At 46.4% G+C, this 21,722-nt stretch overlaps 1 protein-coding gene across 1 annotated transcript in view; it reads left to right on the top strand.

Annotated features, from left to right (window-relative positions):
• Positions 1-909: 909 nt before the first annotated feature.
• MICOS13 (mitochondrial contact site and cristae organizing system subunit 13) overlaps positions 910-21,722 on the top strand; it is a 35,951-nt gene continuing 15,138 nt past the window's right edge. The window contains exons 1-2 of the mRNA XM_077475579.1: positions 910-1,067; positions 7,394-7,550. Coding sequence (XP_077331705.1) covers positions 1,039-1,067; positions 7,394-7,550 — 186 coding nt within the window. The 5' untranslated portion in view covers positions 910-1,038. The remainder of the gene's footprint in view (positions 1,068-7,393; positions 7,551-21,722) is intronic.

The raw sequence follows: 21,722 nt of genomic DNA, 5'->3' as shown, positions 1-21,722 counted from the left end.
TGTGTTCTGAGTTACTGGGCCTCTCCAAACTCGAGACGGCACCGGACCACCTTGAAATCCTCCTTCCAGTTACTGCGCTCGGACTAGCCAGTCTCGAGACTCAGACATGGATGGATCCGCACCCCAGGACATGAGCGCCTCTGGGGGCTGGTCAGGAGGACCAGGACCATGGAGTCAGAACATACTTCTGGAACGGAACTCAGAACCACGTGACCTCAGCACCTTAAGTACCCTCTCCCGGAATACACAGTGAGACAACGCACCCACTGATTGGCTCAGAGAGAGAGATTGGTACCCAATGCGTCCAACCAGACTGCGTTCCAATGCCTGTCAGAGATGAAACATGCACCTATGACCAGGCAGAACATAGTACGGTCCAGCCAAACTGATGCCAGAATCACAATTTACATAATTCAACCCCAAGACCCAACTACGGTCTTAGAAAACGAAATTTACAAAACATAGCACGTACTCTTCAGGAGTACCAGCGCTACATATATATATTTATTTTACCACTATTATTCCTTTATACTGGCCTTTGAAATTTACAAATGCAGTAATTTTGAATTTGGAAGAAAGGTTTAGCCCTGGAAAACACTTTTTGAAAGGTAAAAAGTGCCTTTTATATACATCTATATAGATCAGACCAAAATGAGGGATAAATGAGGAGGAATGAGGGACATTGCTCCAAATCAGGGACAGTCCCTCGAAATACAGGGACCATTGGGAGCTATGCAACTTCATATAACCCCCTATAACAGGGCTACACTAGACACAGGTAGTTAACATTTTACAGCAGGTCTCACATTTCTCTTACCACAAATGTTCCCGCCTACAGCAGCATCACATATCAGCTGCGCCTGCGCTACACAATGCACAGCAAAGTACCCGCGCCTCCTCTACACCACGCTCCTCGCACTCGGCCTCTACTCAGGATTGCCCGGCTCTACGCCCCGCCTCCTCGCATAGTCACATGATCGCGACGTTACCCTTTCCCCTCGCATTTCCTGTGGTGGTGTGTCCTTGCCGGGGAGAAACATGGCGCCTGCCGTGCTGAGACTTCTCAAGTGAGTCCCGCATCGTACCAGGAATGTCAATAAACGTTTCTGAGTTATCTGTTCTAAAAAGCGTGGTGCATGAAACACCCAGGGAGTATTCTAGCGTTAGCTGGCAGGTGTGGTAGGACTCTCAGTACCAAGGTGGGAGGATGTCTTTGAGAACTTACTGCATGTAGTGGAATGTGAAGAGATTTCTTGTGTCCGGATTGAGTTTACATCAGGTAGTGAAGTTTGCAGTAACCCATGGCAGCCAGAGAGCTTTCACTTTATGGAGCTCGCTAAGATGGGCACACTGTGTGTATGCTGCCCTTGTATACACTGCAGTTGGCCATACACATGTTTTGTTTTTTTTTTTTTGTTTTTTTTTTCTTGTTTGTTTTGCTTTTTCTTACACAGCACAGATGGATTTATTTCCTGCTGAGCTTTTGTATTTTGACAGCCACCCTGCTAGCTGTCAAAATATCTGCCCAGCGGCTGCATCTGATTGGATAAAACAGTCTATAGTAGATAGGTGATAACTGAGTTCACAAGCCAAAGAAAAAGGTGGAGAAGCCCAAGCAATAATACTGACGGCGGGGGGCAACAAAAAAAGGCAACTCCTAGGGCAGTGATGGCGAACCTTGGCACCCCAGATGTTTTGGAACTACATTTCCCAAGATGCTCATGCACTTTGCAGTGTAGTTGAGCATCATGGGAAATGTAGTTCCAAAACATCTGGGGTGCCAAGGTCCGCCATCACTGTCCTAGGAAATGTGAAGGAATGTCTACAACAGTCAAAAACCAACACCGGATGCTACTCCAATGCAGCATGCCACATACCCCAACAGGTTAATTGAACACAAATGGTAACTTACATTCAAAAGAAAGGGTTGTCGCTTGTCAGAAAAAGCTGAGGGTTGGGCTGATCATTGCACTGAATAAATGTAGAGTCCTGAGGATCCGCTGCTTCACTCAGGTGAGGGACCACCAGAAACCAATGTGTTCCCGGGAGCCATGTCCCTCCAGGGGGAATAGGTGGGCATGGCTAATGTGTTTTCGGGGGGGTGCCCACAGCTTATTTCTCAAAGCTGATCGGGCACTAGCATGTAGCCTCTTTGTACACAGGGACATAGAGGTGTGCTGTGATAATCCCGACCCTCAGCGGATCTGACAAGTGCATCTATCTTTTGAATGTTGAAAGTTATGTATCTTTTAATAAACTTTTTGGTTCTGTGATATGCTGCATTTAGAGTGGCACTCTGTTTGTTTTGTTTTTTTGTTTTTTGCCATCTGACTGTATGCAGGTGTCCTGACAAAATGGGCAACTCAACAGAAACTCGAACCACGTCGCTTCCGCTCTTGTTAAACCATCAGTAATTGCTGATTTGGATGAATTGGAGTTAGGACACAACACCGGCTATCGAATACAGTCCAGGAAGATTTTGTTGTTTTCACAGCAAAGTTGTCGCCGCCTCGGAGGCAGCCATTTTCTTGGTTAGTTTCGGAGCAGTGTAACAATCTCCACTCGTAATATCATGCACTGGACTCTATTCAGTTGCTGGTGTTGTGTCCAAACAACAGTTTATGAAAATAAACAGCAATTTGTCAAAATCTGCAATTAATTATGGTTTAACCACTTGCTTACTGGGCACTTAAACCCCCCTCAGTCCCAGACCAATTTTCAGCTTTCAGCGCTGATGCACTTTGAATGACAATTGCGCGGGCATACAACACTGTACCCAAATGAAATTTTTATCATTTTTTTCCCACAAATAGAGCTTTCTTTTGGTGGTATTTAGTTACAGCTCGGAGTTTTATTTTTTGCTAAACAAACAAAAAAAGATGCAAAAAAAAAAAAAAAAAAATCATGTTTTAATAGTTTGTTATAAAATTTTGCAAACGGGTCATTTTTCTCCTTCATTGAAGTGCGCTGATAAGGCGGCACTGATGGGCTGCATTGGTGGGCACTGATGGGCTGCATTGGTGGGCACTGATGGGCTGCATTGGTGGGCACTGATGGGCTGCATTGGTGGGCACTGATGGGCTGCATTGGTGGGCACTGATGGGCTGCATTGGTGGGCACTGATGGGCTGCATTGGTGGGCACTGATGGGCTGCATTGGTGGGCACTGATAGGCATAGTTAAGGCGGCACTAATAGGCACAGATAAGGCGGCACCGATGGGCACAGATAAGGCGGCACTGATGGGCAAAGATGGGCACAGATAAGATGGCACGGATGGGTGGCACGGATGGGTGGCACGGATGGGCACTGATAGGTACCACAGATAGATGGGACTGATGGGCACTGATAGGTGGCACTGATAGGTGGCTCTGATGGGCGGCACTGCTGGGCACTGATGGGCGGCACTGATGGGCGGCACTGGGGTGCAGCACCTTTGAGGCACTGTGGGGTGGCACTGTGGGCACAGACGGGGGGCACTTACTTTTACTTATACTTCAGGATGGCACTGCGGGAGGCAGGTGGGCACTGGCAGGTGGCATGTGGTGCCTTGCATTGCTGGCCGTGATCGGGACTGATGTCCCGATCACGGCCGCCGGTGATCGGCTTTTTTTTTTCTCCTCGCGCTGTCAGCGCGAGGAGGAATAATAGCCGATTACCGGCTCCGTTCTATCACATGATCAGCTGTCATTGGCTGACAGCTGATCACGTGATAAGGGGTCGGGATCGACCCCCTTGCACGGATCGGTGATCAGGCGAGTCTCATAGACTCGCCGATCACAGAGCGCGCCGCGCGCGCCCCTCAGGGGGCGCGCAGGCCGCTCGTAACCGGGACGACGTCAATAGACGTAGTCCCGGAAATCTAGGTCCGCGCTAATGCCGTCATTCGGCAATAGCGCGGTACCCAAGTGGTTAAAGAAAGCGGCAGTGACACGGTTTGCTTATTCTGCCAAGCTCGACATTTTGTCAGAACACAGGCACTGTTCAGCTGACAATTTTCTCTCCAGCTCCTGCGATATAAATTTTTAGGATATCTGCTGGGAGGCAGCCAGCAGGGCCATCCATTGAAGAAAGTTCAGTCAGTTCCTCCTGATAACCTGGCTGAGCTTATATGTGTGTGGCCAACTTAAAGAGGAGTGCCACCTAAAGTCAGCAGCTACAAATACTGCAGCTGCTGACTTTTAATAAATGGACACTCACAATATCGGCAGCAGATGACAAGCAACCGCTCGTCTCTTGGCTGCCCCCGCTGCCATCCTCTGTCAGGGAATCGGGAAGTGAAGCGTTACGGCTTCACTGCCCAGTTCCCTACTGCGCATGTGCAAGTCGCTCTGTGCATCTTCACTGGTCTCCGTTGTGTCCTGGGAACTGTGTGTTTCCCAGAACACAACGGGGGAGGGCAGGGCATCTGCAGCTATTTATTACCGGAAGTGGGTGCAGATACCTGGATTATTCTGCACAGGTATTGTCACACTCCCCCCCCCCTCAAAGGTACCAATTGTGGCCCTGGATGAGGGGGGGTTCCCATGAGCAGAACTTCCACTTTAGGGCGGAGGTCCGCTTTAACTCAAAATAAATAAGTGTGACTATTTCCTTCACTATAACATCCTTCCTCCAGCACTTACATTGGTTTGTCCCTGGTAAGATCCCGCCTCCAAGACACACACCGGTGGTATTATCGTAGATCTCCTTCAGCATGGAGATTGGCCCTTCCTCATTGAGATCCTGCCTGCAGCACGTACATTAGCCTTCCCCTGTATCCCCCCTCCAGCACACGGATTGGTCTATACCTTGTTAGATTTCATCTCTAGATCATAAACTGATCTATCCCTCAGTTGGCAGTACCTAGCATGTTTGAACTTGCCCTTTCATGGCCAATCGGCAAACAGTAGCTAGCACGTGTTTTATTACTCTTCTATGACCAGTGCATGTATGTTAACCCCTCCTCTCCCAGTCTGTAGTGTAATTAGGATAATCCCTCACATTTATTCAGTGCACTACTCCAACTATCAGTCTCATCTATACTGACTGGTCCAGTGGTAATCTCAGCCCCACTGTATCATTTCCTCTGGAAACATTCTCTGGCAACAAAGCTCTGCTGTATCTCCCACTTCCCCAGCAACACCTCAGTTGCACTAACATTCCTCCTGTTCCATTCTGGATGCTTCCCCTCCACTACCTTTACAGTCTGCAAACCACCGCAGTTGAGTGTGTCAGCAATGTGGACCACAGTACTGCTGACACACTTCCCACCACCTCCACTGTCCCAAATAAACCTACACTGATTTCCACCTCTTCTTCTGCTGTACAGCTCCCTGTGAGAAGACCCTGGCTGTCATGCTGCTAGAATTAGTCTTGTGAATGACTACTTCCATTCGCAAGGCTTTCCCATCTATGATTTAGACCATGTACTTTATTAATGATTTTGTTGAAAAATTTGGAAGGATCAGGAACAACCATTGGTAGGTCAAAAAATGAATTATTCGACAGTCATCATCTGCCACCCCTCTCCTGCACAGATTTCCACCATCATACCCTCCACCCTCTTCTCTTGCATATACAGACCAAAGTCATATCTTTTGTACTTTCCTGGACATAATGTTTGGCCTCTGCACTCCTCTCCTGCACATGCTGTCATTCAATTCCCATTATTCTCCAGCATATTGCCCCTAGGATACTGTATTTAGCTTTCTTTGTGATATGTCCAACCTTTCCCATTCTGAAATGGCCTCATTTATGATATTACAAAGCAGGACCCGCAAAAGAAGAAGCTATATAATATCCTGTTCTGTCACTCATTCCTTCACTCTGTTCCTCAGCTGTACGTTGTGGTTCCTTTTGCTGACCCCCATATTACTTGTCTTCTAACTATGGAAAGAACCACAGAGCACAGCAGGGGACCAGACATATGACAAACCTGTATGTGTGTCCATTGTGAAGAGGCTATTGCTGTACAAGAAAGCAAAGTATAGAGGAACAGGCAGTAGGACAGGGTAATATAAGGCCTCCTTTTTGCATTTTCTGTTTTGTTACATCTTTGGTTTGAAGACATGAAAATCTTTTGCGTCAACTGCTAAAATTCTCCCACGCGCCTAGTAAAATTTTCATGAGTGAAACATTTTAGCCACTGCATTGTTTTACTGTTCATTAAGACAACAACAAACAGATGTGCATGTGGTTTGTTTTGACGCTTTATGCATAGACCACATGCACAAGTATGGCATACTTCCTGACATTTAGAGCCAAAAGTGATAAGTAGTATTGAAGTGCCCTGTGAAAAGTATACAGCTTAGCATTCTCAGAGAAAGGTCAGAAATGGCATTTGCCTGGCTGCATATGGCTTTGCTACTGAGCCATAATATACTAGCGTTAACTGTAAACTGAGTTTATCTGCATACTTCCAGGGCAGGGAGAAAGTGTCAGCCAAAGCATCGGCCAGACAGTCTAAAAATTAAAATTTTCAGCATAGGAAGGGGCAGTTAAAACTATCTCAAAACGTGTTGCTTTCTTTCCATCTGACTTGGTTCTTATGCCGCGTACACACGACCAGACTTAGGTTCGACAGAGTTCTGACGGACTTTCCGAATGAACGGACTTGGCCACCCACAATCACACCAAAGTCCGACGGATTCGAACGTGATGATGTATGACTGGACTAGAATAAGGAAGTTCATAGCCAGTAGCCAATAGCTGCCCTCACGACGTTTTTTGTCCGTCGGACTAGCACACACACGAGCGGATTTCTCAGTAGGAACTGGGTCCGGCGGAGTTCTGGCGGAAAAATTTGAAACATGTTCCATTTCTAAAGTCTGTCAGACCTTTGCGAATCAAAAGTCCGCTGCAGCCCACACACGATCAAATAGTCTGCCGGAATCATTCCATCAGACTTTTGATGTTGAAAAGTCTGGTCGTGTGTACGAGGCATAAGAGGGGTTATATATATTTTTTTCCATTCTATGCATTAAGATAAAAATCCTTCTGTGTGCAGCTGCCCCCCCCCTAACACTTACCTGATGTCCACGACTGTCTCACCCGACGAAGATTCTCCTTCATGATTGGCTGAAACACAGCATTGGCGTCCGCTGCTGTCAAAGTAAGATAATCAGGGAAAAGAGGGGGCGGGGCTGGGTCAGGGCTTCGTGTCTGAATGGACACAGGGAGCTGTGACTCAGCTCAGGTTCCCCCATAGCAAGCTGCTTGCTGTGAGGGCACTGATCAGGAGGGAGGGGTCAGGAGCACAGAGGAGGGACCTGAGAAGAGGAGGATCTGGGCTGCTCTGTGCAAATCTACTGTAAAAGAGCAAACAAGTATAACATGTTTATTATTTTTATAGGGGTAAGAAACAAGACTTTACAATCACTTTAACTGTTCATATTCCTATGTACTTTATTTCAGGTTCACCACAAAAGTTGCGGTGGCTGGAGGAGCTGTCTATGTAGCATATGACTATGGGCTGCTGGGCAGTGGTACTCAGGGAGAAGAAGCCCTGAAAAAGACTACAGCAGCTGTACCTCCTGCTGTTCATGAATGGGCAGACTACTTTGGTTTGCAGGTACAGTACACCAGATCAGAACTTTTAACTAGTCGTGCATAGGGCCCTTTGTGTATTTAAAGTGCTTGGTCTTAAAACTTGGCATTTAAGTATAACTAAAGGCAAACCACCTTTGTTTTGGACAGAATGGAGAGGGATTAGGACACCTGTCTTTTTTTTTTTTTTTTTTCCTTATTCACCCTCTTATTTGTCATAGTAATCACATAAGGTAAGGTTGAGACAACAGTCCATCCAGTTCAGTGTGTGTGTGTGTGTGGAAAAATAATTTCCCATATCCCTGTGTAATATTTTCGCTAAGATGCATGTCCAAGAGTCTTTTAAAACTATCCATACTTCCTGCCGACACCACCGATTGTGGAAGAGAGTTCCACATCCTTACCGCCCAGGCAGTGAAAAACCCCCTATGCAGCTTAAGGTTAAATTGTTTCTCTTCCAGTCTCATCATGTGGCCTCTTACACTCCCTGGGACTGAACAATTTCATACTTTCACTGGAATCACAATTGAGATATTTGTACATCACTATCATGTCTCTTCTCCAAGAAGAATACATTTTAGTGCTTGTAGTTGTTCCTCATAATTGTGGTCCTCCAGTCCCCCAAATTAATTTAGAAAGAACCAAGGAATAAATAGCCAGTAGCTCACTGGTGTATATAAACTGGGAAGGCTCTGTATACGAGCAGACACAGCGTTCCTCAGATTGCTGACTCACTGGTAAGGTGTTATCCAGGTAATCAAAGGTAAAGTATACAAAAAAGAGAAAGGTGATGAAGGAACTCACCTAAAGTAATTACTGAGGACCATGCATCTTCAGGGTAAGGGAACTTTAATTATACAAAAATATAATATAGTAGTACAAAAATCACTGGATAAAATTTCCACCACCAACACCTCAGTCATGGTTAAAATAGACAATGCTGTCTGGTCAATATAATATTATTATTATTATTATTATTATTATTATTATTATTCAGAATTTATATAGCGCCAACAGTTTGCGCAGCGCTTTTAATATACAGCTACGTCATTCATATCCACACACATATCAACATAAAATCCCTGGGGTAATATAAAGACAAGCACTATGGCAGAGTGAAATCACAATTTTGGCACCATAGATAAAAAAAAAAATTAATAAAAATATATTCCTGCAGATTTGGGGATGGTCAATCAAAAATTGTGGCTCTGTGAGTGCAGCAAAAGGAGATCCAGTGGCCACCTTGGATGGAAACTCCAGGCACAAACATGCTGTGTATGTAGTGATGTGTCTCCCAAATCCAGAGTTTTTTTCACTAAGCCCTTATACACATGGTCGGACATTCCGACGGAAAATGTCCGATCGGACCGCGTTGTCGGATAATCCGACTGTGTGTGGGCTCCATTTTTTTTTTTTTTTTTTTTTTTTTTTTTAAACTTACCAGAAATGCCTGTTGCTAGGCACATAATCCTAATCTTCCTCTTCTTTCTTCTCTCCTCGTCGCGTTGTGTTCTGGGAACTGTGTGTCCCAGAACACAGCGCGTCCCATTCACAAAGCGCTGCGAGACTCGCACATGCGCAGTAGGAAACGGGCAGTGAAGCCGCAAGGCTCCACTGCCTGTTTCCCTTAGAAGGAATGGCGGCGCCGGGACCCGAGGGACGGGTCGGCCTCGGGCGGCCGACATCGCGGGCGCCCTGGACAGGTAAGTGTGCTTATTAAGTCAGCAGCTGCAGTGTTTGCAGCTGCTCACTTTTTTAAATTTATTTTTTATTTTATTTTAACGGCCCTCCCCTTTTAAAATGTAATTGTCCATAGTAATTCAAGAACACAGTGGTCAACTTCTAAAAATAGTGGGACTGGAGTGTGGCCCCTGAAATATCTAGGAGCCCAAATAGCTTACTTTCTCATGTCATCTTCCAGGACGGCACACCTGAGAGATGAGAGGCTCCTCCCTACAGTTGTGCCATCCTGGAAGATTTCCTAGAAAGGCAGTTATCAGTAAGTAACTGGTCTTTTGTTAAGAATGGTATTCATTAGTTGTTAAAATAAGCTTTCCATGTTTACTTTGGACAATCCTAGAAATGTTTTTTTGGTATTCTCTCCTCTAGGTCCTTTCCTGATTGACAAAGCCAAAGTGTTTTTATTTTTTTTTTTTTTATTTTTTTTTTTAATGCATTCTTTATAGAAAGTTTTCACAATTATTGCTGTAGCTTTAAAAGGCAGTCAAGTTTGCCATCGTTACATTTCGGTTATTGTAGACAAAGTAAAGGCAAATGTCATCCAGAACATTTAATGTATTCATTGAGGCATAAGGATTAAAGAGGAAGTAAACCCTGATGAGTTTACTTCCTCTTTCATTCCCTGCAAAGGCAAAGCATAATGGACTACTATGCATCGCATAGTAGCCCATTAGGTGTCACTTACCTGACACAGGAGCCAGTGAAGTCGTCGCTGTCCCCTGTAGTCCGCCGCATCCATCTTGTTGGTGGAGTCTCGCAGCTCCGTCACTGAGAATGCCGCGCTCAGTGCGCCTGCGCGCCGCTGTCTACGGTGCATGCGCCGTAGACAGCGGTGCCCGTTTTCGGGCAAATATCTCCTTAACCATATAGGTTTAGGAGATATTGCTTGGACCTACAGGTAAGCCTTAATCTAGGCTTACCTGTAGGTCAAAGTGGTTTGTAAGGGTTTACAACCACTTTAATGAGGAGTTCGATTTTTTTTTTTTTCTTTAAGATTTATTTTTATATTTATTTTTTTATATAATATTATTTTTTTGTTAGGTGTACTGGCAGATTTAGAGACACTACAACTCAAAGATTAACAATGCTGCTGTGCCTCCATGCCCCTTCATCTAAAGTGTGTGGGGGAGGTGGGGAGGCATGCAAATCCAGGAGGTGTATTATGTTAATAGCTAAATCATTAGGTCAAAACAGAAGAAAAAAGCATTAAAAAAGAAAACAAATGCAGCCACCACACATCTAGGGATTGGTAAACTGCAATACAGTATATTACGTGTTTTGTTTTGTGTTTAATACTGCTTTATCTTTTGTCAGTTTAGTAAAGACAACATGTACCAGTTAATGTAAAGCTGGTTCATTGTGTTTCAAAACGCTTGCAATGTGTGCATACTTTGTGGGGGACATTGGTTAGCCTTGGTGGACATTTGGACAACCAACATTTCAGATGCGAGGGTGCGGGAGGTCAGTTCCAGGGGCAAATGGCTAGAATTTCATTCCCAGTACCCTCTGCAGGTCCTTACTTCCAACCTGCCTGTGTCAGCACACAGATTAGCAGATCCCTTTCCCATCCTCTGGAACTCACTACCCCAATCTGTCTGGTTATCTCCTACTCTGTCCACTTTTTTTTTTTTTTTTTTTTTTTTTTTTTTAGGCAATCCCTGAAAACGCCTCTCTTCAGGGAGACCTAACCTGCCTTCGGCTAAAAAAACAAATATTCTACTTCCCTCATCAGTTCATCCCTCAGTTATTTTGTTTCACCAGCCCCTCCCTAGTAGATTGTAAGCTCACAGGAGCAGGACCCTTCTAACCCTCTTGTATTGAATTGTACTGTTGCAGTATTGTCTCCCATTATGTTGTGCAGCCCTGCACAATATGTTGGCACTAGATAAATCCTGTATAGTATTAATATCTCTATGCAGCCCTGGTGGGTTTTCTTGAGCAAGGTGTAATTGCCATGGTTCCAGGGGTTCTACTCCAACCTGTACACAGTTCCCAAACCAAAAGGAGCCTCTGCTCTCTTCTGGATCCCAAGGTCCTAAATGTCTTTATTCTGGCCTAGAAATTCTGCATGGAAACCACAAAATCTGCCATAACCTTCATGAAGGAGATTGTCTTTTGATTTTGTTCCGCAGACTGCTGTCTTTTTGATCCGTCCCTTTGAATAGGGTGTTTCCCGTGTGGATTCCCCAGTGAGCTATCTTGTGATTCTGTGTCATCAGAATTTGGTTCACTTTGAAAATCACCTTTTGAACCCATGAGGAATATTTCCCTTTCTGATGTCACTCACAAGGTTGCTGTTCTTGTTGCCATCACCTCTGAGAGACAAGAGTCTGAGTTGGTGGCTGAACTTTCTGGTCTTGGACAAGGCGGCATTGATGCCTTCCGTCCCAAAGTAGTTTTAGCCTTTTGTCTCAGCCAGGACATTATTCTTCCTTTCTTTCTCTCTGGTGAATTTATCAGAAGGGGATCTCCCTCCATTGCTTGGATGTAGTTTCTGCTGTGCGGGTTCACTTCCCAAGCATTAGAGCTGCACAATTAAGTTAAAGAATTGAGATCTTGAAAAGTAGAACTTCCGCTCATTTGTCTGCTTTCCCCCTCCAGTGCCACATTTGGACCTCCGCTTTAATCCGGTATTTCCACGATTCTATGAAAACCGCACAGTCATTCTCTGCTCACAGCTGTCAAAAAAAAAAAGAGCCTCTGGAAAATGTTTTAACTTTCCTCAGCGTTGAGATAACTAATGTTTTTTGGTTCTTTTAGATCAAAGGGGTGAACTTCGGTCTGCAAACAAGGTCAGTTTAACCACTTAAGATCAGGCCTTTTTTCTAACACTGGTTGCTTACAAGTTAAAATCAGTATTTTTTGCTAGAAAATGACTTGGAACCCCCAAACATTTTTATATATATATCTCTATCCCTAAAAATAAGGGGGAAAAGAGATTCCATTGCCTAGATGTAAGGCAATGCCTCCTTATATCTAGAAAGAGTTCGGGATTTTAGGAGATCCAATCACCTCCTAATCCTTTTTTCTGGACCAAGGAAGGGACTTCAGGCCTCAAAATCCTCAGTCTCTAGGTGGATAAGGCAAGCCATTTCTGTAGCATACGAAAGCTCAGGTATCCCTGCACCAGCAAAGTTGAAAGCGCACTCAACTAGCGCCCTGGCAACCACCTGGGCCGAAAAAAGTAGGAGTTGGTGGCTGAACTTTCTGGTCTTGGACAAGGCGGCGCTGAGGCCTTCCTTCCCAAAGTAGTTTTAGCCTTTTGCCTCAGCCAGGACATCATTCTTCCTTTCTTCGGATTATGTTGTGGACTCTATCTGACTTTTTCTGACGGAAAAAGTTTGAGAGCTGGATCTAAAATTTTCCGACAACAAAATCCGATCTGACTTTTTCTGATCGTGTGTAGAGAATTCCAACGCACAAAGTACCACGCATGCTCAGAAAAAATTTGGAGATGAAAGCTATTGGCTACTGGCCTCTACGTAGTCCCGTCGTATGTTTTGTACGTCGCCTCATTCTGAATGGTCGGATTTTACGACAACTTTGTGCGACCGTGTGTATGTAACACAAGTTTCAGCCAAAATCCGTCGGAAAAAATCTGACGGATTTTGTGGTCGGATTGTCCGACTGTGTGTATGGGACATTAGTTGGCCTGCGGATTACTTGATTATCCTCTCATGTGTTGCCGTCCTAGAAGGTGAGGTGAGAAAACCAATGGTTACTTACCGAAAACTGTATTTCTGCGAACCTTCCAGGACAGTAGGCCTTCTTCCTGCCCTGTTATGGGTGGAGGAAAGGGTGTGAACAATAGGTGGTAAGTGTCTAAAGACCCCTTGTGAATTGGTTGGAATATTACAACAACTGAGGCACAAGGTGGGGCCTTTTAACAGCTATGAACTGACTGTTTCCTGTAGGGAGGAGCCTATCATCTCTCATGTGTTGCCATCTTTGAAGGTTCGTAGAAATACCATTATTGGTATGTAACCATCGGTTTTTATACTTACTGTAGAATACGTTTCTTGGATGGCTTTCACACCAAGCCACCCATAGCGTCAGCTGTAGAACGCTGCTATTTTTAGTGGCCTTTTACTGTCGGATTTGCAGAGCATTTCGGCCGCTAGCGGATCGCTTTTACCCCCCGCTAGCAGCCGAGAGAGTTAAAACCACCAGCAATATGCCGCAGTAGCGGCATTTTGCTGGCAGTAATGCAGCGCTGCCCCATTGATTTCGATGGGGAGCAGCGGTGGAGGAGCGGTGAGTTCACCGCTCCAAAGAAGCTGCTGGCAGGACTTTTCCTGACATCCTGCCAGCGCACCGCTCCGGTGTGAAAGCCCTCGGGCTTTCACACTGGAGTGAATGGTGCAGCAGTTTGAGGGTGGATTGCAGGTGCTATTTCTAATGCTATAGCGCCTGCAAAACGCCCTCGGTGTGAAAGGCGCCTGTGTTCATTGAGGGACACACCCCTGTGTTTGTCATGCTCTTGGTACTGTTTTAGCTGAAAACCTGAGTCATGCTTGGAGTAGGAGGCGTTATACTGGGGAGGCCCAACATTTTTTCTGTTTGCCAGCCTCCAGTTCTCTCAGTAGTTGACAATATAATCAGACTATTTGATTTCCTGTGTCCTTCGGTAAGTACAAAAAAACACATTCCAGATAATGGCTCCACTTGCATTTTAGTGAACCATCTGGACTTGCAGTGCGTTAATGCATGCACAGTAACACCTTGCAGTGGTGTAAATCTGACCCAAGTCTGTATAGGCTGTTCTCCAGAAAGCTACTCTCACTTGCTTACCAGATTAGGGAGGTGCTTGGATGAGCACATTGTTAGTTCTTGAGAGGTGGGAGGTCTGCTACACAGAGAAATAATTGCAGGTTCAGAAAATAGTACCACAGTATCAGTATTCAGGCTGCTGAATATCAGAACAATAGATTTTATTTTTTTTAACGGGTTTACCATTCCCATATCAGTGCTTGAATTTATTTTTTATTTTGTTCTATCAAGTTGCCTTCTGCAACTGCAGATCGTCACGCTTCAGCAATCTTTGAATGTTTTAAGACTTTTAGCAATAATTAAATTTTTTAGCATTTTCTTTAATTCACCATTTCAGTTGCCAAAAGGAATGGTGCCCCTGTGATACTTGCATTAAAATAGGTAGTTGGCTTTAAAAAAAAACTCCTGCAGATATCTCCTTGAAAGAAGATACAATGACTGCTGCTACCATGTGCAGTATGTTGGGAATACTGCAGCTACCTTCCCCCATTCTCCTTTTTGTCCTCACACAGATCAACACCTACAGACAGTTACACTCAGGATAAGCGCTTACCTGCCAACTATGTCAGAACCCGTCTGGTTTCAAGACTCTCCCAGCATGCAGTCTCACATTTTAGGCTGCTAAATGCACCAACAAGGTGGGGAACCCTTTCTTAGATGCGGTGACCTTTTGGGGTCGAGGTGTTCTCTAATCAGATGACAATCCTCTTGTGGCATGCTTGCTTTGGAGTCGGTATCCAGCAGCTGGAACTGCATGATGTCTTCTCTCCTGTGGAACTCTTTTCAGGGCTGTCAATCTATATAAAACTTTATTTTTTATTCCTTCCTCTCGTGTCTCTAAAGTCCCCATGCACACTGGGCAGCTTTTGTCGTCTGATTTCCTTTAGATTTGTCGGGATTATGTAGTGCATTTTGCTTACAAATTGAGGCTCTTAGATTTGACCTCGTATTATATGGTTTTGGCAAATCTGAGGGGGGAAAAAAAATCTGCAGAGGATTGCATGATGTGTAGCTAGCTTAAGTGTCCTTTTGTGTGGATGGGTGTTGGCTTCCCTCCAATTGTGCTAGCCCTTTTTTTGATTAGAACAGGGGCTGGGGAGGACTGAGTCTCTCAGGTGCTCTATATAAAGGGCACAAATGGCCAGGTAATGAATGCCTTTGCGATTCTGGCATGCAGAGACATCTCATTCTGAGGAACAGTTGATGACCGGTAAGTCTTGCTATTCTATTAATGGGGATAGAAGAGGGAGGGATTGAGGAAGAATGTATTACTAGGGGATGGGGGGGGTGGTTTCCCAGATCCCTTTTATTTTAATTTGTTTCTCTTTTTTGCCCAAAAAAAAGGGCAGGGGGGTATATATGTATTTTTTCCACTGTTGCCATGCAGTCCCCCTTGCACCTTTCGGTTCTTCCGCCAGCATGAGTCGACCACCGCAATAACCGGTAAGGGCCAGCTTTGGGTAAGTAAGAAGATGAGGGGAAAAAAAGTGCATTATACCTGGACGAGCATGCCTTCTTGTCTATTGCAGCCCCAGCTGCTCACATTCCAGCTCTAGGAGGTCCAGAGGCCCTCTGGATTGTCCGTATTTTTCCAGGGCAGAAAGTGACTTCTCCAGTCCTGGCAGACCCCAGTACAAAGGGTGCAAATGTACGCTTAAGAGAAAGCACACCGCTTCTCTCATGGCTCAGCACCCGAAAGGCAAATGTTGGTCATGTGGAAATGACCTTATGCCAGGAAAGCTACTTTGCAGCAACTGCTTCAGGCAGCTTGCCAGAGACCAGGAGTAAGAAAGTCAGCAGGTGTCAACCTTGTGTAACCACTTGCCACCCAGGCCAATTCTGACATTTCTCTCCTACATGTAAAAATCATAATTTCTCTTTTGTTCATTGATGGACACAGCATCTTCATCTTAACCTTAGGGTTATATCGCCCCTTTAGGAGAGGACTAGGCAGAACATGTTAAAAACAGCAAAACTGCACAGTACCGCCCAGGGAGCGGTCCTACTGGCTGTAACCCCTCACTGCATCCAGCGACTCCAGTTTTTTTTATTTTTTATGCCTAGTGTAGGCGAAGGACCTGGCTCCCGGAGGGAGGGAATTATTATTTTTTTTTTTTTCCAGCATTTTTGATTCCTGTGATTTACAATCAACAACCGGGCTGGGTGACAGGCTGGATAATATAGATCCTTGTAGTCTCCCCAGCCTGGCCATCGAGCATGAGCAGACCTTAGCTATGCGCTGGTTTGGCCACGACATGCCCTGTCTGATCCAGGGGTGGCCGGTGAGCCAAATGCTCTGGGGCACACGTATGACCAGGCTACTGCTGTCTGTGTTAAAGTGTGCCCCTGGCTGACAGTCACCCCGTACTGCTTGGGTGATGGGTCTATCTGTGGAATACGTCCAGCAGTCCCTACAGGAGGGGTAAATATGGTTCCACCTGTCTCGGCAGGATGGAGCAGTTGAGAATTCCCTGGGATGTCGACTGGGGGGGGTTCTCCCACTCTCTTCCTTTCTTCTCTCCCAGTCCCTTCCCTCCTCCCCATGCTATGGGCCACTGTGTGACTGGGCACATGGGGGGTGCGGTGCATGTACCTGGCCGGGGGGGCTCTGGGTCCTGGCATGGGGCTGCGCTGGGTGTTGGGAGACCGCTCGTCCTCTTTCCTGTTTCTGGGCCATGGTGGGTTGTTTTTGGTGCCATGTGGGGAGGCCACCGCGCGCTCCGCGGCCATTTTTCTGCAGCCACAGTCTTTCTTTCATCCACTTTCCCGGCGCCCTCAGACGTTCTTTGCTGAGGCGGCCGGTGGCCATTTTCTAGTACCTCAGCTTGTTTTGGCTCTAGCGCTGGGTGCCTGTTTCCTTCTAGAACAGCTCGCTTTTTACACGGTACACCTCGTGGATAACACAGGGGAGAGGCAACAGCACAGAGAGTCCTGCAGATGGACCCTCAATCTGTGGCAGCTAGGAGGGTGGACATTTTGTGTGACTTGCCTCAGGTCCCTAAGTGGTGACAGACGAGTGTGGGTCAGCATGGCGTCAGAAGCTGGCACTTCTTCCCCAGACATCCCTGTTATGGCAACCGGTTCCGCGGCACCTGCGGTGCTTATGGACGTTCTGTTGGCGGTCCTGGAGGCCTTTGTTGCCTGGGTGGAAGCGGCGTGCAGGCACAGGGGGGGGGGGTAAAAAAAACGCTTTCTAGGGAAAGCTCTGATTCCGACTCGGGCACCGCTGTGACAGGCTGCCAATGTTCTGACATGTCAGAGGATGCAAACCAGGACCGTTTGGACAGTGAGAATGACTCTGTGTCCGGATCAGCACAGGAAAAGGCGCTTGTAGGAGCACTTATCACAGTGGTGCGCAATACCCTAAAGATGAAGGATATGGCGGGGACATCTACAGAGGTGTTGGTCCCTTTTGAGTCCCAAAAGCCGACCTACACGGCTAAGGGGTTTCCTCACCCAACTTATTTTGATACGTTTATTTACAGGGAGTAGGGAAAACCGCAGCGGGCCTTTTCAGTCCTGAAACGCATGGCTCAGTGGTTGCTGCACTCCATCAGGGGGGTTTTTTGGCGTCCCTGGACATCAAGGATGCATACTTGCATGTCCCCAGATGCATCAGAGGTTTCTGCTATTTGCCGTCGGGAATGAGCACTACCAATTTGTAGCTCTCCCTTTTTGGCCTGGCTTCGGCACCGAGGGTCTTCACCAAGGTGCTAGCCCCAATTTTGGTTTCGCTAAGCCAGCGAGGGTTCGCAATCATGGGTTACCTGGACCACCTCCTCCTGAGGGCAGTTTCCGCCTCAGGTTTATGGGAGAATGTGGCAATCGCCATGCACACTCTTCAGGACTTTGGGTACTGAACCTACAGAAGTCTGTGTTGGTACCGACTCAATGCCTGGAGTACCTGGGCTTGCTTCTGGACTCCTTAGAGGCGAGAGTCTTCCTCCCTTCAGACAAGCTGCAGACTCTTCAAGCTGCAGTGAAGTTTTTGGTGTCCCGCAGGTGGTCGTCGATGCGTTTTTGCATGCGTGGCCTGGGTCTCATGGTAGCCACTTTCGAGGTGGTACCGTATGCTCAATTCCACACTCGAGTCTTGCAAAAGGAGATCCTGTGCAAATGGAACAAATCTCCGTTGTCCCTGGAAAGTCAAATTCGAGTGAGCCAGCTAGTTGGGGATTCCCTGCTCTGGTGGCTGAGGTCGCCGGCCCTTTGGTCCGGGAAGCCGTTCCTTCTTCCTCTTCATTGGACTGTGATCACAACGGATGCCAGCCTGACCGGTTGGGGGGGGGAGGGGGGGGTTTGGGGCATACAGTCAGCCCAAAGTCGCTGGACCCAGGAAATCCAGAGTGGAGGCCGAGGGGATTCCGGTGATTCTGATTTGCCCCAGGTGGCCTCGGCGTCCGTGGTACATTGACATATTACGAATGGTGGGGGATGTTCCTTGGCGGCTGCCGATGTGAGAGGACAGTCTGTCGTAAGGTCGAATACTAAATCCTGCTTTACCGTCACTGACTTTAATGGTATGGCTGTTGAAAGCCAGGTGCTAAGAGACCAAGGTGTGTTGGAGTCTGTAATTTCCACTATGCTGAGGGCACAGAAGTCATCTTCTCTGAATTTTTATCATCGTACGTGGAAGGCCTACATCCATGTGTGAGTAGATGGGGTGGCGTCCGCACACATACTCGGTTTCCAGGATCCTGCTGTTTTTGCAGCGAGGAGTAGATCAGAAACTTGCCTTAAGCACAGTTAAGGGGCAGATATAAGCTTTGGCTGTCCCCTTATTTATTTATTAGTTTTTTTTTGGGGTTTTTCAGCGACCCTTGGAGACTCATTCATTGGTGAGTACATTTTGTTCAGAGGGTTCGATATGTGGCCCCTCTGATGCAACCACCGCTGCCTTCGTGGGATTTAAATCTGATCCTCTCGGTACGTCAGAAACTGCCGTTTGAAAAACATTAGGGAGATTCCCTTATTGACACTCTCTTAGAAAGTAGTCTTTCTAGTGGCCATTACATCTGCCAGGAGGGTTTCTGAGTTGGCGGCCTTGTCATGCAAGTCTCCTTATTTGGTCCTCCACAAGGATGCTGCGCCCACAGCCTTCATTTCTTCCAAAGGTTGTTTCGGCTTTTCATCTAAATGAGGTCATTGTACTTCTGTCCTTATGTCCTCGGCTGTCGCACCCCAAAGAGGTGGCTTTGCATTCCCTGGATGTGGTCTGGGCTCTGCGGGTGTACCTGTCTGCTACGGCTAATTTTTTCAGAGGTCGGACTCGCTGTTTTTATCGGTGGCTGGTCCGAAGCAGGGCCTGACAGTCTCGTCAGCCACCATTTTTCGGTGGATCAGACAGATTGTGGTTGAGGCTTATGCCATAAGGGGGCGGGCGCCTCCCTTTCCTGTCACGGCACATTCTACCAGGGCAATTGGTGCCTCTTGGTCTTTCCGACATCAAGCGTATGTTTCTCAAGTATGTAAGGCGGCGACCTGGTCATCCGTTCACTTCCACAAAATTTTACAAGGTTGATGTGAGCGCATCTTTGGATGCTTACTTCAACCGCAAGGTTTTGCAGGCGGCTATTTATGGTTGCAACTCCCCCGTGGAGGAGCTCTGGTTGTTTTATGGATGGAGTTTTCTTCCTGTTCCCACCCCTCGTTTTTTTTTTTTTTACATTGCTTGGGGACCTCCCTAAGGTCAAGATGAAGATGCTGTGTCCGTCAATGAACAAAAGAGAAAATAGTATTTTTGTACTCGCTGTAAAATCCTTTTCTCTGAAGTTCATTGACGGACACAGCACCCACCCCTCCTATTTATGTTTGTATTGCTTTTGACTAACTGAGCTGCTGGATGCAGTGTGAGGGGTTATAGCAAGTAGGACCGCAAGTGGGTACCTGGGTGGTACTGTGCTGTTTTTAACATGTTCTGCCTAGTCCTCTCCTAAAGGGGCAATATAACTCTAAGGTCAAACTTCAGAGAAAAGGATTTTACAGTGAGTAAAAAAATCCTATAATTTTTTTTTTTTTTTTTTCTCTCGAAAATTACATAGAACCCCCAAACATTATATATGAGGTATGGTGTGTTTGTGTGTGGTGTGTTTCGCAAAGACCATAGAGAATACAATGGCGGTCGTTGAAACTTTTTATCTCGCACGGTATTTGTGCAGCAATTTTTGAAACCCTTTTTCTTTTTCTTACATCAGGGGACACAGAGCCATAGTAATAACTATATGGGTTATAGCGGCGTATCAGGTGCTGGACGCTGGCACGCCCCTAAAGGCGTCAACTTCCCCCATATAACCCCTCCCATTACTGGGAGTCCTCAGTTTTTTCGCCAGTGTCTAAGGTGTTGGGCACGTGTAAGGATGTGTGTACTGAGCTTCACGGGCAGTAATGCTTTGAGAGCCAGCCACTCTGACCAGATCCGTTCTGATGTCTCCGTAATGGGCTAAATGAACGGGCCTCGTCATCCGAAGACGCAAGGTTTTGCTTGAGAATGCTTTTAAAGCTGGGCCCTAGGATCCAGTACTTTTTTGGTAGTAAGGCCAATAAAAGTTTACTGGCAAGGTCTTCTCGCAGGTCCAGGATTGCGGGATTACCCGAGTATACCCATGTTCCTGAAGGTTTCCTTTCAAAGTCTCAGAGCCTACCGTGAAGGGCGAAGATTGTTGTTTTTTGTTTATCTCTGACAAACCCGGCTGTGAGGAAACGTAGGGGAGATAATCTCTCCTTCCATGTATTGTGTTGTCATGTCATGTCTGTGTCACCACTGGAGGCTGTATTGAGCACTCACCTCTCTGGAAACAGCAGCAGCTCCTCTCCGTTCAAGCCAGCTCAGACCCTCGGGTAAGAAGGGGGGGGTCTGATCACTTCCTGGGCCCCCAGATTGGCGATTTTGATCTTTTTGAATGCCAGCCAGCTGGCTCTTTTTTCTTTAAAAAAAAATAAAAACTATTTTTTTTTTTTGGCAAGTCAGACGCCGGCCACACGTGTAGGAAGTAGTTCGAGCTCTGCAAGAGAAGCTGCTGCCTGGCGGTGGAGGGACAGAGCCGAGTGGTTGCTGGTCAGGTTTGGTGACACAGGCATTTTCCTTTTGACAACATTGTACTGTATAGCTTGGACTAATAGCAGGTACTGTACTGTAGCCTAGCAAGTGTTACATTCTTGTAACAAAGGGACCCGGAACCCCTCTAATGGTTCTCGGGGGGGGGGGGGGGGGGTTAATGGTATACAAGAAACTAAAAACCCTTCCAAAAGAATGTCTTCCTCCCCGGGAGGTAAAAAGAAAAATACGGCCAGTCAGATGAGCCACTTCTGTCCCTGTGTATTTCATACAAACGCGTTTTTTCTTCTACCATTTAAAAGATTATTGCTATGTCTCTCCATAGTAGGACTAAACATAGCAGATTTCCCATCTAGTCCTCTGGGCCCTTTTGTTGAGGTGCAGGAGGCTGGGGATCAGGTAGATCTTCCCAAATATTGGAAGAGGCTTATTTTCCCTCTTCGGAGGATCCTAACAGGGTCCCTTACTTAACCCTTTTGTTGCCTGCCACAGGCTCTTGAGGTATCTACCTCTAATGGTGTTAATTTGAACCTCCCCCACCTGGGGATGTTTTTTTCCTATTCGTGCAGAGCTATGTATTTTGAATGGGAACATTTCTATGAAAGAAATGGAGGGGTTCCAGCTATTAACCAC

Source organism: Lithobates pipiens, unplaced genomic scaffold, assembly GCF_037356315.1.
Source record: "Lithobates pipiens isolate NorthernLeopardFrog02 unplaced genomic scaffold, aLitPip1_a1.2 Scaffold_13, whole genome shotgun sequence".
In the NCBI taxonomy this organism is placed as follows: domain Eukaryota; kingdom Metazoa; phylum Chordata; class Amphibia; order Anura; family Ranidae; genus Lithobates; species Lithobates pipiens.
Note: the sequence above shows the minus strand (reverse complement) of the source record. Positions and strands in the feature narration are given on the sequence as shown.